General features: G+C 45.8%; 1 protein-coding gene across 5 annotated transcripts in view; it reads left to right on the top strand.

Annotated features, from left to right (window-relative positions):
• Positions 1 to 25,842, top strand: part of rasa4 (RAS p21 protein activator 4) — a 138,347-nt gene that overhangs the window by 61,442 nt on the left and 51,063 nt on the right. For all 5 annotated transcript variants that reach the window (XR_013548958.1, XR_013548957.1, XM_078422692.1 and 2 more), the window contains exon 6: positions 19,385 to 19,466. Coding sequence is in view for 3 of the 5 variants with exons in the window: in XM_078422692.1 (XP_078278818.1) it covers positions 19,385 to 19,466 (82 nt within the window). In the remaining 2 variants the exon portion in view is untranslated. The remainder of the gene's footprint in view (positions 1 to 19,384; positions 19,467 to 25,842) is intronic.

The raw sequence follows: 25,842 nt of genomic DNA, 5'->3' as shown, positions 1-25,842 counted from the left end.
TTGTAACAGGACCACAGAGATCAGGTTAACATCATTGTTGCTGTGATAATTTTCCCTCATCTCTTCTGTTCCCACACTCATGAAGCAATTTTCTTGATGCATTCGGAAGATGACTAGTTTGCCTGATTTGAAACATGTCAGAAAAGTATGCCAAAGCTGCAGCCCTGAGTGGAAAACAACACTTCCGCAGCAGACAGAGGTTAAATCCCAGAATAGTGAGCTCGCCAGGGACCAGGGGATCCCAAGGAGGCTTAAAGAACAAATCACACGGCATCTTTGATCAAACCCTCTCCTTCGACAAACACATCAAACACATCACAAAGACAGCCTTCTTCCACCTCAAAAACATTGCCCGTCTCCGTCCATCCCTCTCCTTCACAGCTGCAGAAACCCTCATCCACGCCTTCATCACCTCCCGTCTGGACTACTGCAGCAGCCTCCTCTATGGCTCACCCTCAAAAATCATCAGTAAACTTCAATACATTCAAAACTCCGCTGCCCGTCTACTCACCCATTCCCCGATCCGTGACCATATCACCCCCGTCCTTTACAAACTCCACTGGCTCCCCATCCCCCAGAGAATCCAATACAAAATCCTCCTCATGACCTACATGACCTACAAAGCCCTCCATAACCTGGCCCCATCCTACCTGACTGACCTCCTCCACAGGCACACTCCCACCTGCACCCTCCGCTCTGCTGCTGCCAATCTCCTGTCCCCCCCCATCCGGACCAAACTCAGGGCTTTCTCCATCGCTGCTCCCACCCTATGGAACTCACTACCCCAAACCGTCAGAGACTCCTCCTCACTCACTACATTCAAAACATCACTGAAGTCTCACCTCTTCAGCACTGCCTTCAACCACTGAAGGTCACCTCACCTTCTGTCTCCTTTCTCTGTTCGTTTACTTATTTATCTATTTATTCACTTCTCTATGTTCTAGAAATCCCTGTAAAGCGTCTTTGAGTGTTTGAAAAGCGCTATATAAATGTAATGCATTATTATTATTATTATTATTAAGTGCTTTTTGTATTTTAAAAAACAGGAACATTTAGATTTTGGACTCTTTTGTGGAAATTTGCAGAGCCCTGTGGTGTATGATTTTCAAAACAAATTGTGCTAACATCAGTCCACAATGCCTGGTGGTTTACAGCTTCCCAATCGCTCACACTGGAACCTTTTAAAAGTGTACAGAGACCTTATGCCACCAACACTCTTTCACACAGTGTTCCAGCCCATCTCTACTCAGTGGGTTGAAAGAAGTATGACAAGATAGAAACATAGAAAATAGGTGCAGGAGTATGCCATTTGGTCATCCGAGACAGCACTGCCATTCAATGTGATCATGACTGATCATCCAAAATCAGTATCCCATTCCTACTTTCTCCCCATATCCCTTGATTCCATTAGCCCTAAGAGCAAAATCTCTCTTGAAAACATCCAGTGAATTGGCCTCCACCACCTTCTGTGGCAGAGAATCCCACAGATTCACAACTCTCTGGGTGAAAAGGTTTTTCCTCATCTCAGTCCTAAATGACCTACCCCTTATTCTTAAACTGTGACCCCTGCTTCTGGACTCCCCCAACATCGGGAACATTCTTCCTGCTTTACTTTTTTTTGTACATTTTACCTGCTGATACCTTTATTTAACATCCTACATTAGTCTAACATTCTGCCAAGTGGTCTTGCTCTGTTTTGTTCTCCCGGCCTTGCATTTTCTCAGCCGAAGGCAACTCAATTTCATCACCCTCAGCACCTCAGAGTATAGAAGTTATGTTGCAGTTACATAAGATGTTGGTGAGGCTGCATTTAGAGTATTGTGTTCAGTTCTGAGCACCATGTTATAGGAAAGATGTTGTCAAGCTGGAAAGGTAACAGAGAAGATTTATGAGGATGTTGCCAGGACCCGAGGGTCTGAGCTACAGGGAGAGGTTGAGTAGGCTGGGTCTCTATTACTTGGAGCGCAGGGAGATGAGGGTTGATCTTATAGAGAATCAGAATCAGAATAGCCTTTATTGTCATTCAAAAACATGTTTTTGGACGAAATTCCGTTACCCACAGTCCAACAATAAGAAGCAATAAAAATAAAGCAATAACACACACAATCACAAAACCAACATAAAACAAAAAACATCCATCACAGTGAGTCTCCTCCAGTCGCCTTCTCACTGTGATGGAAGGCCAGAATGTCTTTCTCTTCCTTGCCGTCTTCTCCCGCGGTCAGGCTGTTGAAATTGCCACGTCGGGGCGGTCAGGGCTCCCGACATTGAAGCCCCCGCCGGACGGAGAAAATCCCGCGGCCTATTCCAGGCCGCGCCGGACGGTGAAAGGTCCGCAGCAGGCCGACCCAAGCCCCACGATTCGGGGCGGGCGAAGATGCTGCCGCTGCCGGAGCTCCCGAAGTCGGCCCCCACCCAGGGACCTGCAAGCTTTCGACGTCCACAGGGCCCGCGGCCAAGGCCTCCGAAGGCGAATCGCAGCCGCACTCGCAGCGCCACCACGGCCTCCGAAGACAGCCAGCTCCGCAGATGGTAAGTACTGTCCGGTCCGCGGACTCTGCGAACCTGAGCCCAGGTGGTCCCAGCTGGAGGCCACCAGCTCCAGGTGCATGGCCGATGGTAGGCCGCAGCGGGAACGGAGACACCACCCAGAAAAAGGTCGCGTCTCTGTTCGGAACAGACTCCGTGCGGAATTTTGAATAGTTCCCCCCCCCCCCCACACATAGCACACAACTACAAAAAACACCACATCACATCCAAACACTACAATTAAGACAAAAAACAAAAAAAACACAAAAGGCAAACGGACTGCAGGCGAGCCGCAGCTGCTGCACAGCGCCGCCACTTCCACTTAGAGGTGTATAAAATCATGAGAGGAATAGATCGGTTGGACGTACAGACTCTATGACTCTATGATTCTACGTCCTCTAATTCTGAGGCTATGACCTCTGGTCCTAGACTCTCCCACTGGTGGAAACATCCTCTCCTCATCCATCTATCCAGGATTCTGCTTGCATCCCTTTCAGTGGCACGTCGTTTTGTTACCTCAATGCATTGGTTTCCTTGCAAAACCTTTTTGAGCTGCGAAGATCCCATTGGCACTCTTGTGCAGTCTCTATACTTCTCCCTTTGTGTCACTCACAAAGTCAGTGATATATGTTTAATGAAAACAAATCTAATGAAGCATAATTAAAATTGTAGCAAATATCGCTGACTGGCGGAGCCCAGCACTGCTCTTTAAATTACTGAGAACTGCCTTCAAGCACTGCCTTCTGTTCTCATTGAAACAGCATCCAATTAAACCGTCTCTCTTCCCCCTTGATCCCACAGGATTATCCTCTCCTCAGCTGAGTGACATCTGGCACTTTGATAGGCACCCATCCAAACACCATGTGGACTATTTTAAAGATTCTGTCCACTTTGGATCTCCTGGCAAGTGCCTTAAAAAAAAGTGATTTGAACAGAATCTGGCACTAATGGTGCTGTCTCCCCTTCATTAACCCCCACTTCGAAGGGCGGCACAGTGGCACAGCGGTGGAGTTGCTGCCTTACAGCGCCAGATTCCCGGGTTCGATCCTGAGTCCGTACGGCGTTTGTACGTTCCCCCTGTGACTGCATGGGTTTTCCCCGGGTACTACAGTTTCCTCCCACATTCCAAAGACGTGCAGGTTTGTAGGTTAATTTGGCTTCAGAAAAAATTGTATATTGTCCCTAGTGTGTAATGGTTTACACACACTGATCGCAAATGGCAATATTTTCCCCATGCATCCTTATTGCCTTCCTCCCCAGTTTTCACTTCTGTGCCCTCTATCACCTGTTGAATTTGGCAGTGTTACATTCAACGAAATGGACCTACATTCCCATGTTGATGTACGACCCTGTATGTTCCACTTCATCTCTACAGGTAGTGAATAGTAAGATGCCCTTGTTATTTTTTGGTTGTGATAATTGATAAGAACTCTACATAAAACTTCCCTGAAGAACACAAAGTGCTGGACTAGTTCAGCAGGTCAGGCAGCATCCATGGAGAACATGGATAGGTGATGTTTCGGGTTGAAACCCTTTTGTGTTTTAACCAGCATCTGCAGTTCTTTGTTTCTACATACAGTGCCCTCCATAATGTTTGGGAAAGAGACCCATCATTTATTTATTTGCCTCTGTACTCCACAATTTGAGATTTGTAATAGAAAAAAATCAGGTATAAGAGAGCTCTCAGCACCCAGTCATTCCTCCAGTCTTTCCATCACCTTTAGAACCATTTATTGCTGTTTATCAACATGAGGACTAAAGTTGTGCCAATGAAAGTCAGAGAAGCCATTATGAGACTGAGAAACAAGAATAAAACAGTTAGAGACATCAGCTCCTTAGGCGTACCACAATCACCTGTTTGGAACATCATTAAGAAGAAAGTAAGCTTACTAATCGCAAAGGGACTGGCAGGCCAAGGAAGACCTCCACAGCTGATGACAGAAGAATTATCTCTATAATGAAGAAAAATCTTCAAACACCTGTCCGACCAATCAGAAACACTCTTCAGGAGTCAGGTGTGGATCTGTCAGTGACCACTGTCCACAGAAGACTTCATGAACAGAAATACAGAGGCTACATTGCCAGGGGGGAAACCACTGGTTAGCCAAACACAGGATGGTCAGGTTAGTTTGCCAAGAAGTACTTAAAAGAGCAACCCCAGTTCTGGAAAAAGGTCTTGTGGACAGATGTGGCAAGGATTAACTTGTATCAGAGTGATGGTGAGAGCAAAGTATGGAGGAGAGAAGGAACTGCCCACCTCAGCTGTGAAACACAGTGGTGGGGGTATTATGGCGTGGGCATGTATGGCTTCTGAAGGTACTGGCTCACTTATCTTCATTGATGATACAACTGCTGATGGTAGTAACATAATGAATTCTGAAGTGTATAGATACATCCTTTCTGCACAAGTTCAAACAAATGCCTCAAAGCTCATTGGCCGGTGGGTTCATTCTACAGCAGAGCAATGATCCCAAACATACTGCTAAAGCAATAAAGGAGTTTTTCAAAGCTAAAAAATGGTCAATTCTTGAGTGGCCAAGTCAATCACCCGATCTGAACCCAATTGAGCATGCCTTTTATATGCTGAAGAGAAAACTGAAGGGGACCTGCCCCCAAAACAAGCTTAAGCCAAAGATGGCTGTAATACGGGCCTGGCAGAGCATCACCAGAGAAGACACCCAGCAACTGGTGATGTCCATGAATCGCAGACTTCAAGCAGTCATTGCCATGACATTGCTGTGTCCCAAACATTATGGTGCCCTGAAATGGGGGGACTATGTATAAACACTGCTGTAAATTCTACGTGGTGAAACCAAAATATATAAAAATGAACTTTATTAAAATCTGACAATGTGCACTTTAAACACATGTGATTTTTTTTCTATTACAAATCTCACATTGTGGAGTACAGAGGCAAATAAATAAATGATGGTCTTTGTCCCAAACATTATGGAGAGCTCTGTAATGTAAGGACTGTAAGAGAACATTATGGAGAGGACTGCCCTTCTCCATTTGATTTGTGTTTGACCCTGGTTTGACTCTCCTGGATCTAAGAACATGTTGATTGCTGCCTCCACGATGCTGTGCCACTGGCACACTTTACCATGCAGAATCTCTGCACACTAACACGTTCCAAGCCCTTTTCTGGTGGTACATTCTATATTCTGCTTTACAAGATTCCCTTGAATGCATTTCCATTCGTCAAGACCGTTCTTGGTGGTGAAGGTATTGCTGCCCCACTTACTGAGTGAGTGGGTGTAATGGCAGGCAATTAGAGGCTTGACATTTGTATGCCTTTTGCAGACATTTCATACATCAATGCCCTTCTCTCTCCCAGTCTGGGAGACACACTTTACTGCCATCCATGTGGTGGAACATTCTTGTTTCTGCAACACAGCCCCATTCTGCTCCAATTACATTGACAAGTTTTGTAGATGACACCACTGTAGTGGGTCATAAGGTCACGTGATAGGAGTAGAATTAAGCCATTTGGCCCATCAAGTCTACTCCGCCATTCAATCATGGCTGATCTACCTCTCCTCCCTGACCCCTTTCTCCTGCCTTCTCCCCATAACCTCTGACACCTGTACTAATCAAGAATCTATGTATCTATCTCTGCCTTCAAAATATCCACAGACTTGGCCTCCACAGCCTTCTGTGGCAAAGAATTCCACAGATTCACCACCCTCTGACTAAAGAAATTTCTCCTCACCTCCTTCCTAAAAGAACGTCCTTTAATTGACGTCCTTTAATGTCCTTTGTGTCAGATCTCAGTCTCCTTCACTGTCCACCTCTGTTACTTCTGACAGCGAGTTGCATATTCTAGCTGCTGTCTAGATAAGGAGGTTTCTCTTGAATTCCCATTGGATTTATTGCAACCATCTCTTTTTTGTTGGCTCCTAGTTTCTCTCTGCGCCACAAAGAGAAATCGTTTTCCTCTGTTTACATTATCGAGCCTTGTCATAATTTAAAAGGTGCTGCCGTGCCACTCACCCTTCTGTGGATCATTTATCTTTCAAAGTGTTTGTTGTGTATTGTTTCCAGATCATCTGTCTTGGATGTTAGTTGGGGTTAAGTACCAGGGAAAACTTCTCTGCTGTTCTTTAAATTGCCCTGATAGCTGACTGTCATCAGATGAACCCACAGGTTAACATCTTTGTCTCTCTAGCTTTGTGTAATGGGTGTAAGCCTGGATGCTGTGTTCGACTCTCTGGAATGGAAGTTGACTCACAGACGAGCGTGTTTCGCTTGGCCAAAGCTCACACTTCCCCTTCAAAATGTTTCCATATTGGGAAAACTTTGAATAAAGGAAGGACAAATGGAATCCCTCTAAAAATAACCTGTCTCTACTGCCAGGCCGCTGGATATTGTGCAAGTTTTTCACTGCAGCCAGATGTTGCACGTCGGAATGTCCTAACCTAACTGTCGTGACTTTTATCAGCATTGATTTATGGTAAACATCTTTCTTGCGGATCCTTACATAGTACCCAAGAGAGCAAAAATAAATGTAAAAGAGAGTGGAAGCACTGGAATTCTTTGACATTCCATCTTTGTTCTCTCCTAATTCACTCACATTTCGTTAACTTTCTCGACTAAATCTCGGGGTTATTTCTTGAGTAGAATGCACTACCTCTCTTACTTACACCTCACTGCTCTGAAGATCAAATGTCCATGTTTTGCTCTTTTTTTATACACTAACACCGTCTGCCTTTCGAAACCTGCAGTAGTCTACCCTTGTTCCATCCAAACCACCATCCTGTTTTAAAATCCCCATATCTTCAATGCACTCCAATTTTGGAGTCCCATCGATCTGTTTATTGACATGTGAGCAGAAGGCACTCTGACCACAATAACTAGCGTGATTGCAGTCATGGGCAATTGTGCTGTTTGCTGTCTTGTATCCAGTCCATTTCTGTTTCGTCCAGCCTGGCAGATCCTGGTTGAGTTTTGGTAGTTTTCGGACCACCTTGCATTTGAATGAAAGAGCTAGATGGTCTTCCCATAGAATCATACAACATGAAAACCTCAGCCAAACGCATCCATGTCGACCAAGTTGCCTGATCTAAGCTGGTCACATTTACCTGCATTTGACCCATACCTCTCTAAATATTTTTATCCAAGTGCCTGTTCAAATGTCTTTTAATTGTTTTAATTGTACCTGCCCCTACTCCTTCCTCTAACAGCTCATTCGATATATCGGCTACCCTCTGTGTGAAAAGGTTGCCCATCAGGTTCCTATTAAATCTTTCCCCTCTCACCTTAAACCTGTGCCTTCTAATTTATGATTCACTTACCCAGGAAAAAGATTATGTATGCACTCTATTTATTCCCCTCGTGATTTTATACATCTCTATAATATACCCCCCAGCCTCTTGCACTACAATGATTAAAGTCCTAGCCTATCTAACCTCTCCCTATAGCCCAGGCTTGGCTAGTCTTGGCAACGTTCTCAAATTTTCGCTACACCCTTTCCAGTTTATAAGTGGTATCTTTCTTATGGCAGGGAGACCAAAGCTGAACATAATCCTCCCAAGTGCAGCCTCACCAACATCTTGTACTAATTGTGACATAACGTCCCAACACCTATATTCAATTCTCTGGCAGATGATATGGAGGTGATCCCTCTGAGATTGACTCTGTCCCACGGTGTACCTCACAGCTATAGTGTCAGCTCCAGTTGAAATTGATGGAGAGACCTGCAGCTTTCATGCACAAAATCCACAAACCTTGTTCCTTCCTTTCCTCATTGAGTCCTCTCGGTTCCACATCCCATCTCTGTACTGTGTTCATGACCTTTGTAGCGGCCAAGGGTAGACTACCTGGTCTCACCTCACCGTTGGCTCGGCCTCGCCGCTGTACTCGCCTCGCCTCGCCGCTGGCCCGGCCTCGCTGCTAGCCTCGCCTCACTTCGCCACTGGTCTCGCCTCGCCGCTGTCCTCGCCTCACCGCTGGTCTCGCCTCGCCGCTGTCCCGGCCTCGCCGCTAGCCTCGCCTCACCTCACCTCGCCGCTCGACCGGCCTCGCTGGCCCCGCCTCGCCTCTCGCTGCTGGTCGCTGGCCCGGCCTCGCCTCGCCTCTGCGGAGCATGAGGCCCGTTGATGTTGAGAGGGGATGGGGGGGAGGGGGTTAGGGTGCGGGGGAGGGGGGCAGTGTAGTGGGAGGAGGGAGTGGGGGTCGGGGGGTGGAGGAACGGAGGGGGAGAGTGGGCGTGGGAGGGGAGTGGGGGAGTGGATTTGGGGGGAAAGAGAGGGGTGGGGGGAGTAGGGGGGGGTGGGGGGAGTAGGGGGGAGGGGTGGGGGAGTGGTGGGGGTAGGGGGGTGGGGGGGGAGCAGGGGGGAAGGGGGGTGGGGAGAGGGGGAGTAGGGTTGGGGGCAGTACGCCGCTACTCCAGCTTGTACCTGCCACTACTCTAGCCACCACCCTTCTTGTTTTCCACTTCCAAGACTCCTGCAATCATTGTCAAGCACTCTGAGGTGTATTCTGTGCGAGGAATGCTTTATAAATGTGCGTGATTACCATCTGGGTCTCTGAGATATTGAAACAGCTCAAGAACTAGGGTCTATTTTTCCTGGCCAGAGCATGCTGTGGGATTATTCCTGCCCTACACAACTGACCAGGATAAATCAAAACAGAAGACACAAAGGCTGGAGTAACACAGCGGGTAGGGCAGCATCTCTGGAGAACATGGATTGGTGACGTTTCGGGTCAGGACCCTTCTTCAGACTGATAGCAAGGATGGGGAGATAGAAAGCTATAAGATTGGAGAGGCAGCATTTTGCGTCTCTCCTTAGTAAACCAGCATCTGCAGTTCCTTGTTTCTAAATAGAATGAGATGTCTTATGAAGACAACAGCAGGTTCTCTTCCTGATATTGTTTGCCTGCGTTCCTTGTGTTCAAGGTCACATGAGAACAATGTTCAGGGCAGTGATTTGCAAGCATTTTCCTTAAAAAAAACCCATTGCTTTTTGCAGCGAGAGAACAAAATGAATGCAGATCCGAACTGTGTTCGAATACGCTCCAATCTCGACGCCTCTGAATGACTCATCCTATTCAATCAGCAAAGTACTCGGAACAGCTCAGAACAAAACACTGAGTAGTCAAATGGTGAATGTTTTACTTTCAAGGGCGTTAATGTTATTTTGTTTTAACAAGGCTCAGCTAAATTGCCTGCTTCTGGGCTTGTTTGCCATGATAAATGAATTGCACAGATTTGTTCCCAAGAGCACTAATAGATGGTTGGAGGGAACCGTTTCTGAGGCTATTTGTGATCAGATTAAAGCAGCATTTGTCCAAAAGGCAGCTGGTGCAGACTGCCAAAACAGTAAGGGCAGTTTTTTTTAACTTTCAAGGGTATAAATGTGGAGGTCAGGTGGGGACAAAAATATTTTACGTGGTAAATCTGACCTAAAGTCACTCCATTAGCGTGCATCGAGGTCGATGAGGCTGGATGGAGAGTACCAACCAAATAGCAACGTGATTTAAGGAAGTTGAATGCCTCCCTTGTCACTGGCTGGCATGGATCCTGTCTCATCCTGGTTGGCATGGATCCTGTCTCATCCACTGCAGAAGGCAAAGAGTAGAAAGAAGTTTAAATTTGTGAGATGTATCCACATCGCAGGCTAGTGGATAAATGCTTCCTCCCTGCACAAACAGCTAAGCATTTTACAGGCTATATGAGTTGGTAATCATTGCCCCAATGCAGGTTGGAATGGCAAGACCAGATCCAGAGCAGAATCATTGGCCCTTAGTGTAGACAAGGATGACTGGAAACTAATCTGGACTGTGATGGCTGGGACAGAGCTCAGACCAGGATGGCTTGGACTGAATGTGTAGGAAGCAACTGCAGATACTGGTTTAAACCAAAGGTAGACACAAAATTCTGGAGTAACACAACAGGACAGGCGGCATCTCTGGAGAGAAGGAATGGGTGACATTTCGGGTCGAGACCCTTCTTCAGGGTCTCGACCCGAAACGTCACCCATTCCTCTCTCCAGAGATGCTGCCTGTCCCGATGTGTTACTCCAGCATTTTGTGTCTATCTTTGGCTTGGACAGAATCCAGACAAGGATAACAGGAACAGAGTGTTGTCTTTGGTTGCTGGGAAAGACCCCAAACTGGGATGACTTGGGCAGAGTCGACACCAGGATGACTGGGCCAGGGTCTAGACTGGAATGTCTGGGAAAGAGCTGAGCTGCCTCAACTGCCTCCTCCGGCAGCTCATTCCATATACCTACCACCCTTTGTGTAAAAATAAGTTGCCCCTCAGATTCCTATTAAATCTTTCCCCCCCTTACCTTAAACCCATGTCCTCTGGTTCTTGATTCCCCTACTCTGGATAATAGACTCTGTGCATTTACCCTATCTATTCCTCTCCTATCACTTGGCATGATCCAGAGGCATTGCCTTGGACATCTGAAACACTTGGAGACATTGCTCTGAGACGGGTTGGGACAGGAGTGCGGGCCCATGTGGGGATGGGGTCTGCAAAAGTATAGACTACCATGCCTTTTGCCTAGCAGTCCCCAATCTCACCAATAGCATTGTTGATGCTCCCACTCAAAACGTGCACCCATCACAACACCGCAGGAGCACCACATAACACTGAAATGGCTGTGAGCTCAGGCACAGCTGTGGTCACGGAGCCATGTTCAGATTGAGCAGACTGCTTGCAGTGAAACCTGTTGCAAAATGCTGCAGTTTGGAATTTAGATGCGAGAGGTCATTTAAGTCTGGCCCTAGACTCCTTCACGAGTGGAAAAATTCCTCTCTACATTCACTCTATCCAGATCAGGCCATTTAACAGGCATCATGGTCGTATAGCAGGGAAACAGGTCATTCGGCCCAGCTTGCCCACGCCAGCCAAGGTGTCCCATCTGCACTTGTCCCACCTGCCCATCTATATACTAAAACTCTCGTTTGTTATCTTGTTTGTGACTGAACTTCAGCCAAAACGGTACACGATAGTGCATCAATTTTAGGCCCACCTTACTCACCGTTGTCACTTTAGTGATAATGCAAGTAGTTTTATTGAAATCGGTGTTACATTTTTAAAGTTATTCCCATTTTAAAGTTTAAAAGGAGGGGAGGGCGAGGGGAGGAGGGACGAGGGAGGGAAGGGGGGAGTGGGGGAGAAGGGAGAGGGGAGGGGGGGTTGAGGAGACAGGGGAGGGGGGAGGACAGGGTGGTGCACCAATGCAGGAGAGGCATTGCTCATTGGAATTTCAAGGAGAGGTTTGGGCCCAACGGGTCCACTTGGTCTAGTACCCTTCGAAACCAATCCTATCCACGTACCTGTCCACATGTCTTTTCAATGTTGTGGTAGTATCTGCCTCAACTACCTCCTCTGGCTCCATGTACCCACCCTTTGGGTCAAAATGTTGCTCCTCAGGTTCCTATTAAATCTTTCCCTTCTCACTTTAAATTGATGCCCTCTCATTCTTGGTTCCCCTATTCCCCAATCTATTCCCCTCGAGAACATGCAGTGGTGTGGAAGCCTGGTTGGTTTTTGATCAGCCAAAGATGGTTGCACTGTGGACCTCCGACCCACGACTTGCATTGGTTCTGTCCTAAAGGGTGCTGCATGAGGCCCGGTACAATTCTCTCCATGTGCTCATTGGAATTTCAAGCGTGGTGATGTGAAATCCCCAAATGCAAGTGAATGGTACTCGGGTAAAATCAAATTTTCTTTTCCTTTGATTAAAAAAAACTGCTAAACCCATTTGTCATAATCTAGAAAAGTCATTTGCGTTTTGCTCAGTGGAGCAAGTTATCAGGTCCCCCTTTGAAATTCAAAGAGCATTTATCCTTTGCTTTGATTCACTTACTTCTTCCTACTCATCCCCCGCCTACCTGGAGCTGAGGTAATTCTATACACCACCCTCCCACAAAATGGGAAATATTTTTATTGCAAACGTAAACAGTGCTGTGGTGCTGCATGCTGAGTTTAGGAAATATCTGGTTGGGAATTAATTGGATGCTGAGCTTGTCAAAGACAACACATGCACTGACAGATTCTGGGCTGTTAATTGTGGACACCTGATGGTACATAAGTCTAGGGAATCATGACACATTGCACAAAGGAAGGATGGATTAGACACAGCCGCAACTCACAGCTTGATTTGTCAGAGATATCCGCAAATCCCAACATCGTGTAGATAGATTTATTTGCCTCTTTCCTCAGTGTAACGCAAGTGAAGAGCCAGTAATGTACATTCATTGCTGACATACATACCCTCCCAGCCAACCTGTCCCGCCACAGGCAGTGAAAATGTCCAAACGCATCAGGTCTAATCATGTACGGTATTTCCGCTGACTCGATAGCACGCAACAAAAACGCTTTTCATTGTACCTCGGTAAATGTGACAATAATCTAAACTAAACTAAACTAAACTAAACTAAACTAAACACATGGGGAAATGGCTCAGACATTTATCACAAGGAGAGAGAGAGAGAGAGAGAGAGAGAGAGAGAGAGAGAGAGAGAGAGAGAGAGAGAGAGAGAGAGAGAGAGAGAGAGAGAGAGAGAGAGAGAGAGAGAGAGAGAGAGAGAGAGAGAGAGAGAGAGAGAGAGAGAGAGAGAGAGAGAGAGAGAGAGAGAGAGAGAGAGAGAGAGAGAGAGAGAGGGAGAGGGAGAGGGAGAGGGAGAGAGAGAGAGAAAGAGAGGGCAACGAGAGAAAATCCATCACACACCCAACTGGAGAGTAACCCACACACATTTTTCTCAAGGAGCTGGAGAGAAGCCCTCTCATCCCTTGACACATAAATATACCCAAGAGAGAGTCACATATATATCGCAAATTCAGTGAGAAATGCACCACAAATTTGCCTCAGAATCAGAGAATATATCATTTATCCCAAAGAGAAAGGAACCCTCACGTATTTATCCGGACGGAAATATGGAGATTGGGTGGTGCAGCGGTAGAGTTGCTGCCTTACAGTGTCAGAGATCCAGGTTCGATCCTGACTATGGGTGCTGTCTGTAAGGAGTTTGTACGTTCTCCGTGTGACTGCGTGGGTTTTCTCCGGGTGCTCCAGTTTCCTCCCACATTCCAAAGACATGCAGAGTGGTATGTTAATTGGCTTCTGCACATTGCCCCCAGATAAATTGATCTTCTTGATATCTGGAACCAAGTGTGCGTTGGCTGATGCTAAGTATTTCACTTTGGCAGATGTGCCTCAGGTACACGGACTAGAAATTGCCTTACCATCTATTAACAGTATGAAAAGTATCAATTCTTCAATTGATTTACAGGATAAAACAATGCTGGTTGTCCATACGTGATGCCAGGCTTGTCAGTTTCAGCAACGTGTGTTCAATGTTTAGCATATTCTTTTGGCTGATGGCATTTAGCCAAGTCTTTAAAGAAATAGCTGCAGAGGAACTGAAGGAATAGATGTTGCAATGAAGGGAGGCTGGTGGGCAAGTGCTCTCGTTTAGATTAGTTTCTGACGCTGGTGTAAAAGGTGAGTGCATCCATTGGAATCCCGCTGCTCAAAGTAGTCCCTTGTCTCTCCATAAAGGCAGAGATCGTGCACCATGAAGCAATGAGTGAGTTGATTTCTTGTCCTCAGGATAGGCTGTTTGTATTGCACGAAGATAGATGCAAAATGCTGGTATCAAAAAATGCCGGAGTAACTCAGCGGGACAGGCAGCATCTCAGGAGAGAAGGAATGGGTGACGTTTCGGGTCGAGACCCTTCTTCAGACTCTGAAATGCTGCCTGAGGTGCTGCCTGACCCGCTGAGTTACTCCAACATTATTTGATACCTTCAATCTGCAGTTATTTTCCTATACAAAATGCTGGAGTAACTCAATGGGACGGGCAGCATCTCTGGAGAGAAGGAATGGGTGACGTTTCGGTCGAGACCCTTCGTCAGACTAGTCAGGGGGAAGGGAGACGAAATATATAGGCAGTGATGTAGAGCAGCGAGAGAGGATGTTGCAGAACTCTCCGTCTTTGTTGCCCAGAGGACGGTTGGGCCTCCTGAAGTAATTGCTTCACATCTCACTGGCCCATTAAACCACAGAGGTTTCAGCATCAATGCATGTGGTTCAGATCAGAGGCTCAGACAAAGGTGGGCTTTCCTCTCAATGATGTTGCTGAGCTGGTTGGGTGTTTGCATTGCTGCCTTGCTATGGAGCAGGTCATCCAGGGCAGTGTAGAGACCCAGTGCATTTCAATAGAGCAGTTCATCCAGAACAGTTTGAGTACCTGGGCACCAGTGCAGTTCATTCAGAGCAGTGTGAGCACCAGTGCAGTTCACCCAGAGCAGTGTGAACACCAGTGCTGTGCAGTAGAGCACTTTATCCAGTGGAAGCACCAGCGCACAGAGCAGAGCCCCAGTGCAGTTCACCAGTGCAGTTCATGCAGAGCAGTGCGGGGGCAGAGCACGGAGCAGCCCTTGCAATACTAAACAACCTGACAAAGCGTAGGGGAACATTCCCCGCAACACATGGTGGATGTACTCTATTGCTAGAGGCTGAAGATTGAATAGAGTCTGGGAAACGTAATCAACCTGGCAGCTTCCAGGATACATCCGATATTGGGAATGTGACCCTGGTGAGGCTGTGGTGCTGAGAGGCAGGTTCCCAGAAGCAAGTGTACCAGGAAGTCACGCTCCAGTTCCTTGCCTGCTCAAAGATGCAAAAATACCACTGGAGAAAACCCCTCTGGATGTGAGGTGTTGAGGATGAGGGAATTACATCATTGGAAGCTGATAAAAAATCTTGCTAGAAACAAAATAGGAATGGAGGCTCTGATTTAATAAATTGGCAAACCCCCAGGGGGTCAGCTGGTGGTTAAACAAGCACAGCTATAAGCAGCTTGGACGATATGCTTTGGCTTGGGACTATTCTGAAGGAAGTGAGACCGATAATGTGGGAAGTTGTGAGGTAATGAGGCTGGAAGCAGCCTTTCCCATAAGGAAGTCTAGAGTTCATGAGCAAAGGTGAGCCCCTCTCTTTTTTCCTTTGCAGTAGCTTCAATGGTGTTATTTATGTTAACTGTACACAATGCTCTAGGTGGCCCCATGTGGAAAGGTACAGTTTTTGTGAAACCCACCTAGGTACCAGCTACAGTCAGCATATCGTAGGGTCAAATACCTCTACAAAGATGCCACAAATGCCTTAAAGATAGAGACATTAATATGGTACAAAGTGCTGGAGTAACGCCGTGGGTCAGGCAGCATCTCTGGGGAACATGGATAGGTGGCGTTTTGGGTCAGAAGAAAGAGGTCTCTGGCTGATTTGAGGTTCTGTAAAGGAAAGGGGTGACTGATCCACTCAGTGGTGGTCAGAGTTGGGAGAAAGCCAAGAGGATCCAATCAAGAACTTTGTCCTGCATTGATTAACATTCTTCAGGCAGATTATTGCCAAGATGATTTATTTAAAATAGCTTTCCTTTAACTGTTAATACCCCGGTCAAAAAGTTAATTTGAAAGTGGTGAGATTCAATGAGAGGTGATAATTTACCCAATACAGCCTGACAATTTGTCATTATCCTCAGTGGTAAAATACTGGATTTCATTGCATGCAAATGTGCATACGTGTGAAGAGGATGCGGGGGACAAGTACGCATGTACAGTTGTTGCATCCAATGATGAACTAGTGAAATGCTCCACTCACTTTGATGCAGATCCTGAGTGCCACAAGTCTGCTTAAAAAGAGGCAGAGAAAATACAAGTTATTGCATGGAACTGAGTGATGAAACACCTTCACTTTAGCAAATTACACCCGGGAAAAACTGGCTGGATTTTCCCGCATTTCAAACGGGCTATGCTGACATGAAAAATCAACAACTATCAAACCGGATCCAATTTTACTTCAAAAAATAATCTTTAGATTAATTAAACTTGCAACTTTTATAAGAACAGAAGATATAGAAGCTGGCATTGGCCATTTGGCAACTCATACTTGTTCTGCCATTCAATAAGATCATGGCTGATCTTTTTTCCTCAGCACTACATTATTACATCAATGCCACATCCCTTGCTATAAGAAAATAACTGCAGATGCTGGTACAAATCGATTTATTCACAAAATGCTAGAGTAACTCAGGCAGGTCAGGCAGCATCTCGAGAGAGAAGGAATGGGTGACGTTTCGGGTCGAGACCTGTCCCTGACATCAATATATTCTGTGGCTGAGCCTCCAAGCACTCTTTGGTAAAGAATTCTAACGTTTTATCACCTCTGGCTGAAGAAATCTCTTCTCCCCTGATTTGCAGAAGGATGCTCCTCATTTCTGAGGTCCCATGTGTCTAGATATCCTAGCCTGAGGAAATACCATTCCCGCACCTGCCCTGCAAGATTTTTTATTTTTCAATGGGATTGCCTATACTCTAGAATATCCTTCCTTAAGTGGGAAGTCACGATTGCAGGTCTCACCAGGGGCCGGCTTTAATTAAAGGAAGATGTCTTTACTCTTAAGCCCATATTCTGCTGCAGTAAACAACATGACATTTGCACTCCTAGCTTGTTTGCCGCATGTGCATGTTAACTTTCAGTGATTCATGTACAAGGGACCCAGGTTCTCCTAAAAACCAAGAATTCTCATCTTGCACCATCTAAAAATATTACTGCTTTTCTATCAGAATGAATCATGTTTCCCTATTATATTTCTACAGTCGTGTCCTCACCAATTCTCTGAACCTGTGTCCTGTGTCTGTGTCCTCGTGAAGCTCTCTGCATCCTCCTCATTACTCATACTGCCGCCAAGATTCATATCCAACTCACCAATATTGATCTTAAACAGCCGGGTCCACATCACCAATCTCTGATGCACTCTACTATCTCCGGCCCCCCCAACCCAAAAATGATCTGACCTGATTTTCCAGTAGCTCACCTGTTCCGATCCTCAACCCTCCCTCATCACTCCCTGGAGGACTTTTCCCACGAACGCCCATCCCAACTATCTCACTCCCAAATAAGGGACAAGGTGACGTCACCGCCCCGCGCCCCACGTAACCTCACCCAGCCAGCGGCCACGCACTCCCGCTCCACCAATGGCGGCCGCCCGGGCTGGGAGGCAGATTGCTACGCAACCTCCATTAGGCTGCGCCCGTGCCTCCAGACCTACACTGTTCAGAACTTCAGTGGCCCCCGGGCTTACACTGTCTGGACCTACAGCGGCCCCGGACCTACACTGCCTGGATCTACACTGTCCGAAACTTCACTGCCTGGATCTACACTGTCCGAAACTTCACTGTCTGGACCTACACTGTCCGGACCTACACTGTCCGAACCTACACTGTCCGGACCTACAGCGTCCGGGCCTACAGCGTCCAGGCCTACAGCGCCCCCGGCCCTAAGACGGGACAAGGGCGGTCCCCTACGGGACAAACCAATTTAGCCCAAAATACGGGATGTCCCGGCTAATATGGGGCAGTTGGCAACCCTAGCCATAACCCTCACCTGCACGCCCTTCACAAATGTAATGCCTGCAGGGAGGGCCTTTCCCAGTGTACGGCTGATTCTGGGGACTGGCTGATTCCTTGGGCATTATATACCACTGAATTCCCATTCCTAGTTGCTGTGCCATTATATGTGCCTCTACAAAGTAAAGGGCGCAGCGGTAGAGTTGCTGCCTTACAATGCAGCGCCGGAGACTCAGGTTCAATCCTGACTAAGGGGGCTGTACTGTACGGAGTTTGCACATTCTCCCCGTGACCTGCGTGGGTTTTCACTGAGATCTTCGGTTTCCTCCCACACTCCAAAGACGTACAGGTTAGTAGGTTAATTGGCAGGGCAAATGTAAAAATTGTCCCTAGTGTGTGTAGGATAGTGTTAATGTGCGGGGATCACTGGGCGGCGCGGACCCGGTGGGCCGAAGGGCCTGTTTCTGCGCTGTATCTCTAAGTCTAAATCTAAAAATCTAAAATTTTTAGGCCTGGCTGTTTTGAAATAGGTTACTGTGGGTGCTTGCAATCGGTACTTCTGAAATAAAATATAAAGCATGGGCCCCTTGGCCCCAAGAGTGGTCCCTCTGATGCCAGAGTTGCAATGAGTTGGTAATTTGGGGGGGAAAAAAACCCCTCCATCTGCCCATCTCTTCCAAGTTTGAATCAGGCACTGGTTATGAGTTAGGTTGTAAAATGTCTCCAAGACAATTGGGGTACTGCTTCCTCACAGCATAGTAAGAGGCAAAAATAATAAAAGGCGAGTTCGTGGGCATGTGAGGGAGAGTAAGTTGTAGGAGTACAGGGAAGTGAGGAGAGGGGGAAATGGGGCTGATGGATTGCTTTGCTGGCTACCAGCATGGGTCCAATGGCTGAGTGTCTTTTTGCGGTGTTGTAATGAGTAAGTAAATCACAAGTCATTTGGAAATATCTCAGTGGTACTTTCACAGCTATTGCAACATAAAGGTCCCTTGAGTTATTTTTAAATGGGGATGACACACGGAGTTTGCATTATTTAGACATTACTTGTCCAGCCTTGTCCAGCGTTCTGAATAAACTGCTTTCGCTCCTCCATGCCTCAAGCTACCCAAGGGTATTGAGGAAGCAGAATGGCAGAAATGCACATTCACTGCTTTTGATCCCCTCATCCTCTCAGTGCGAACTATTGATGTTGAGTTTGTCATGGTATCCCCAGCAGCCCTGAGTGTGTGGTCCAAATCATGAGAGACATTCCAGATATTTCATTTTGTGACTCATGCAGAGGAAGGCTTTCAGTAATTGGATGATTTTCAACTAATTATGTTTTTGAACTATTTTTTGATGGCATTGTACAGTATTTGTTTCCCTCTTATTTATTATTATCAGTTGTGTCCAGCAGTGGTAAACGTCATTGAAATATGAGTTCTCTGAAAATGTTCTGCACTTGTCACCTCATAAATACAAGTCTACTTTCCTCCTTTTCAGAGACCTGGCTCGGAAGGATTTGAATGGAGCCTCGGATCCCTTTGTCAGAGTACAGTACAATGGGAAGACCCAGGAAAGCTCCGTGAGTCTAGCCAGTTCCAATAATGGTGATTAAGGAGCTGTTCAGTATTTACCAGCTCCTGTAGATGGTGCTTTTTAAGTGCTTCATTTTGGATTCAGGCTTTGGAGCCTTTGCCATTCAATATGAATATGTCTGGTCTGCCCCAAATCCCATCTCCTCTCTGGCTCAGTTCCCCATCACCCTCAATTCCGTGATCTTTCGAAAATGTTCACTTCTAATGATTCGGCTTCCACAACGCTCTGGGTAAAAGAATTTCAGAAACTCAGCAGCCTCTGCAAGACGGTGTTCTGACATACCTCAGTACTAAATAACAGCAGCCACCTAATCTTGTAATTATGTCCCCTCGTTGGAGATTTTCCCACAGGTGTAAGCATCTTGACATTTACCTTGTCTTGCCCCTTCAGGACCTTGTACCTTTCAGTGAGGACGCTTCATATTCTTTTAAACTCCACAGAATATAGATCTAATTGCTTTGGCTGTTCATAATAGGACATATCCTTTATCCCAAGGATTAGATTAAAAATGTAATTTATTGAAAATTGCCCATAATCACATAACTCTTTGCTATTCTATTCTTTGTACTTTGCAGGAATTAGTGCTTTATCTGCACGCTTCAGATTTTCACACAGTGTACATTTTGTGGCACATACTTTAAATATTACTTCAACCCCATTTTCAAACACAGGATGTGCTGAGTGCTGTCTCCATCACGTTGTTTAAAATATTTCTCTCTATGACGAGCTATTTCTGTCAAAAATGCCTCTCTGCTGCACTCTCCTCGAGATTTGACTGAATTAAGTTCAATCACGTTCTGTGCCTTCTATGTAGCAAGAGGACAGCCTTGTGTGGGATGTTTGCAGATTCATGTTTCATTGTTAAACTTCGACACCCTCGAAATGCCTGTCTTTTCATTGACAATACTCAGCTGCACAATTTAATGCTGGATGCACTTGCCAAGAAAATGAAAGCAACTCTTACTCCTTTTGACAATCGCGCAACAAAAATAAATCTCAAAACAATGGAGGAACTCAGTGGGTCAGGCAGCATCTGTGGAGGGAAATGGACAGTCAACTTTTCAGGTCGAGAACCTCTGTAACAATATGCTCTTTTGTAGGACAGGACCCAATGTATTTCACCTCAATCTCCTTACAACAAACATCAAAGTGTATTCTTTGGGAGGCCTTCATTGATCAATTCTAACTATGGAGAGGCAGTAGCATTGGCTTGGGTCTAGGAGCGTCATTAACAGCAGACTTTTCTGCCGGCTCTTCAAATCCATTATCTAATCCCACCCAATAGACAAGTCTTCTGGGCATTGCCTTTATTCTAGCAATAATACCCACCCAGCAAGTGTGAGGTGTTGCACTTTTGGAGCTTGAACGTAAGGGGAAGATGCACAGTTAATGGCAAGACCCTTAACAGCATTGATGTACAGAAGGATAGTGGGCTCCAGGTCCATGGCTCCCTGAGAGTGGCAACACAGATACAGTGGTAAAGAGGGTGTATGGCATGTTCCCCTTCATTGGTCAGGGCATTGAATGTAGTCATGATGCGGCCCTGTAAGACTAAGGTGAGACCACATTTGGAGAATTGCTTGCAGTCCTAGTCACCCCATGAGAGGAAGGATGTGGAGGTTTTGGAAAGGGTGCAGAGGAGGTGGTTTACCAGAACGCTGCTAGGATTAGAGGGCATGAGCTACAAGGAGAGGTTAGGCAAATTGAATTGTTTTCTCTGGAATGCGAGAGGTTGAGGAGGGACCTAGCTGAGATAAACTGATGACAGGCATACATTGGATAGGCAGTCAGAATCTCTTTCCCAGGTTGGAAATGCCAAACGCCAAAGGGCAAAGCTTTCATGTGAGAGGGGTAAAGTTTAAAGGAAATGTGCCAGGCAAGTGTTTTTACATAGATGGGGATGGAAGCCTGGAATGTGCTTCCAAGGGTGGTGGTGGAGGTAGAATAGACAGTGGCATTTAACAGGCTTTTAGGTAGGCGTATGAATATACAGGGAATGGAGGAATGTGGATCATGTGCAGGCAGTTGAGACTAGTTTATCTTGTCATCATGGTGGGATCAGACTACTGGTTTACAGTTTAAGAAAATAACTGCAGATGCTGGTACAAATCGAAGGTATTTATTCACAAAATGCTGGAGTAACTCAGCAGGTCAGGCAGCATCTCGGGAGAGAAGGAATGGGTGATGTTTCGGGTCGAGACCCTTCTTCAGACCCTTCTTCAGACCCTTCTTCAGACTGGTTTACAGTTTAGTTCATTGTCACGAGTACCAAGGTGCAGTGAAAAGCTTTTGTTGTGTGCTAACCAGTCAGCAGAAAGACAATACCTAATAACAATTGAGCCATTTCCAGTGGATAGATACATGATAAGGGAATAACATTTAGTGCAAGGTAAAGCAAGCAAAGTCCAATCAAGGATAGTCCGAGGATCATCAAGAAGGTAGATCGTAGTTCAGCACTGCTCTCTGGATGTGGTCGGATGATTCGGTTGCCTGATAACAGCTTGGAAGAAACTGTCCCTAAATCTGGAGGTGTGCGTTTTCACACTTCTACACCTATTGCCTGATGGGATGAAGGACTTGTTCTTGTGCTATAAATGTTCTATGTTAATAGAATGTTCAATGTGATCTCCTCTAAAAACTATCTTCGCAACGTCACAGAATGGTTACACCAACAGTTTGTTGTCTGTGACTGAAGTAATACATCTGCCCCTGAAGTAATGCTTCTGCCCTATATTAACTAATGAATCGTTTTCAGCTCCAAAGCCAATCCATGATGCCGATCTCTCGTCTGAAACATTTTTTCTCTCACCATGTGTCAGTGAACATGACACAAGCATAATTTGTATTTTCTTGACCATTGTTCCCTGCATTGATTACAGCTGCTACTCCACAATGCAAAGAATCACCAGCAAGTTTCAAAGTCTATGTTGTATCAGAGTGAACCAATAATAACTCCGTACGATTAGCACAGGTGTCAGGGGTTATGGGGAGAGAGCAGGAGAATGGGGTTAACAGAGAAAGGTAGATCAGCCATGATTGAATGGCGAAGTAGACTTGGTGGCTTCGATCATTTATGAACTTATAAATGCCCAGATTCTTCTTGTATAAATAGTTTAGCATTAGCTATTCTTTGCCCTAATAACATTTTTTCATCTTTTTTTCCATATCTGATATAAGGGAGTCAGTAGTATTGCAAACTCCAGCAAAAATCAGATATCATTTTGTCCTATTCTTAAGAATGACCAAAGTTCTTCAATGTTTTCAGAATTGTTTTTACCGTTGCAATTACTTCTGCTTTTTAATTTATTTTAATTTGACTATTTCAAACCACTGACAGTTACTTTCAGCTTGAGGTGACTACCTCAATTTGCCGGAAACATCATTCCCCTTTTTTGAAGTTTACGTTGTGTTTGTGGAACTCCACCTGACCCCTGACAATATTCACACATTCTCTTCAGTATTTAAAGCTATTAATGTATCATTTGGGACACAAAAGTGCTGGAGTAGCTCAGCGAGTCAGGCAGCATATCTGGAGAACTTGGATAGGTGGTGTGTTTCGTGTTGGGTCTCTTCTACTGACTGACCCGAAACGTCACCTCTCCGCGTGCTCCAGAGATGCCGCCTGGCCCGCTGAGTTACCCCAGCACGTTGTGTCTTTTTTTTTGTTGTAAACTGCATCTGCAGTTCCTTGTTTCTGCTTCTGTGCAGGAGTTGTGCTTTTCCAGTTTTGTTGACTCTCCTTTGCATTTAAGTGAACACATGCACGATTGTGATCGATCTGGCCTGGGAAATAGTTTGGTTCCTGCCGACTGCCTTCCTCACCAGAGTTGGGACGCACTGCTACTGAAAATGCTTGTTATCCAAACTCACCATCCTTTTGTTCTAATTTATCAATCTCTGCTTTTCCTCTGGTTGTTCTACATATATGGGACAGGTTAATGCTTACAGTAGGTTGATACACATGAGCTCAATGATCAGTAGTACACCAGCAGGTGTCCTTGAACATTTCTGCACATTTTCCCCAATACTGCAGCGTGTCCAGTGCTTTTAAAGCATCCATGTTAAACATCTCTGCAAGAAGAATTTCATTGTGATTTCGTAGGTATGACAATGAAACACTCATGACTCCTGACTCTTTTGAATCCAAGTGCAATACTCAAAGCTATTTGCCCATCAATGTTTGGTGATTAGTATAGTCGGCTGCAGGCATGGGTGAGTTTACTTGATGCCTGACACAATTCAATAAACATTTCATCCCACTTGGAATCTGCAGAATATGCTTTCAAGCCCACTCTGCTGTTTCTGGATATATTCGGCTGAACCTAGTCATGCATTCTTGCTCCAAATGAGTAATCCATTGCTGAGTCAACGCTCATGTGGATGAACTGACCATGTAACCATACTCTTGAAATCACTCTGCTGTCCACTATTGCCACTGGTCAGGCCAGTGTTCCATGCACTCAGTTCTTTAATTGTCCTTATTGGCTTCACTATGATGTAGACTTCCTCCCTGTGGCTTCTCGCTGTCACAACTACCCTTTTCTTTAGAAATCACACATGTCGAGCTGCTTTGATTCACTGCTTTGGCTTTAGACTTGCGTGCTTCGCAGTAGTGCCCTATCCCTGGTAGTTCAAACATCCTACTGTTTTAAGTTGACATTCATACAGTGGACGGCTCATGTTACATTTGTAACAGTAATTCACGCCAGCCTCACCCTTACACTTCAGTTTCTATTTTGGAACTCTGACCTCTGCCGTTGTTCCATAACTGTAAACCAACATAATGTTTTCAAGAGAGAGTTGGATATAGCTCTTAGGGCTAACGGAATCAAGGGATGTGGGGAGAAAGATGGAACGGGGTACTGATTTTGGATGATCATGTTGAATGGTGGTGCTGGCTCGAAGGGCCGAATGGCCTACCCCTGCACCTATTTTCTATGTTTCTATGTTTCTGCCTTGCACTGGAAGAAATGTGTATGCATTGGAGACAGTGCTGAGAAGGTTCATTGCCTTGCTGACTAAGTGGCAGGGGTTGAGATATGAAGAGAGGGCGAGCGTGTTGCACCTATACTCATTGAAAGGTGGAAGAATGAAAGAAGATCTCATTGAAGCATGAGGGTGCAAGGGGGATTGGCAGCGAGGATGCTGAGAGGATGTTTCCTCTTAAAGGGGGGAGGGGGGGTTTGTGGTTAAAAAAAAGGGGTCACCCATCTCAGACAGGGATGAAGAGAAGTGTTTTCTCTCACAAGTTCATGGATCTGGAATTCTCTACCCTGGGGAGTTGTGGAAGGTGGAGGGGGGGGTGGTGGTGGGTGGCAATTGCACATTGCAATTGCACATGGGCGGCACGGTAGCGCAGCGGTAGAGTTGCTGCTTTACAGCGAATGCAGCGCCGGAGACTCAGGTTCGATCCTGACTACGGGTGCTGCACTGTAAGGAGTTTGTACGTTCTCCCCGTGACCTGCGTGGGTTTTCTCCGAGATCTTCGGTTTCCTCCCACACTCCAAAGACGTACAGGTATGTAGGTTAATTGGCTGGGTAAATGTAAAAATTGTCCCTAGTGGGTGTAGGATAGTGTTAATGTACGGGGATCGCTGGGCGGCAAGGACTTGGTGGCCCGAAAAGGCCTGTTTCCGGCTGTATATATATGATATGATATGATATGTTCCAGGTGGAAATATACAGGCATTTGAACTACAGGCGAATGAAAGAGTATTGGGAGGGAGGGAGAACTGGAAAGTTGTGTTGAGACCAGAACTGCATCAGCCACATTTTTATCAACAAACTGACCCAACCATTTCTTATGCTCTGCATTCTTCTGCATCATTACATCCCCATGGTCAACTCGTTTTTCACACACAAGATCAACTGTGAGATTTTGTGTGTTTGAGATTTTTGATTGAATCTGCACATTGATTAAAACACAAGCAAACTTGTTACACCACACACTATCCAAAGGGGGGCTGCTTTGGCGGTCTTCCTGCACTTGCACCTTGCACAATTGCACTTGTTGATCGTCTTCTGATTCCCAACTCGTTTGTAGCACGAGATCGAAAAAGAAGTAAATATTTCACTATCATGTATTGGTAATTACCTGTTTGAAAGACATCCTCTCACGTTGTGTTTTCGACCATTTAGCGCTTGCAAAACAGAAAATCCTGCAGATGCTGGAAATCTGAAATAAAACCAGGAATCATCTAACATACTCAGCAAGTCCAGCAGCATCCACAGAGAGAAACGTTTCAGATCAACCTCCCTCAGCTGCTCTTGAACTTGCAGCTGGTTTAGCACTTTTGATTGGCAAGAGGCAACTGAATACATGGACACTCCTCAAATCCAGGGACATTTTCTGACACTAAGTT

Source organism: Rhinoraja longicauda, chromosome 26, assembly GCF_053455715.1.
Source record: "Rhinoraja longicauda isolate Sanriku21f chromosome 26, sRhiLon1.1, whole genome shotgun sequence".
NCBI classification, from domain to species: domain Eukaryota; kingdom Metazoa; phylum Chordata; class Chondrichthyes; order Rajiformes; family Arhynchobatidae; genus Rhinoraja; species Rhinoraja longicauda.
The sequence above is the reverse complement of the archived record's forward strand: the minus strand, read 5'-3'. Positions and strand labels throughout refer to the sequence as shown.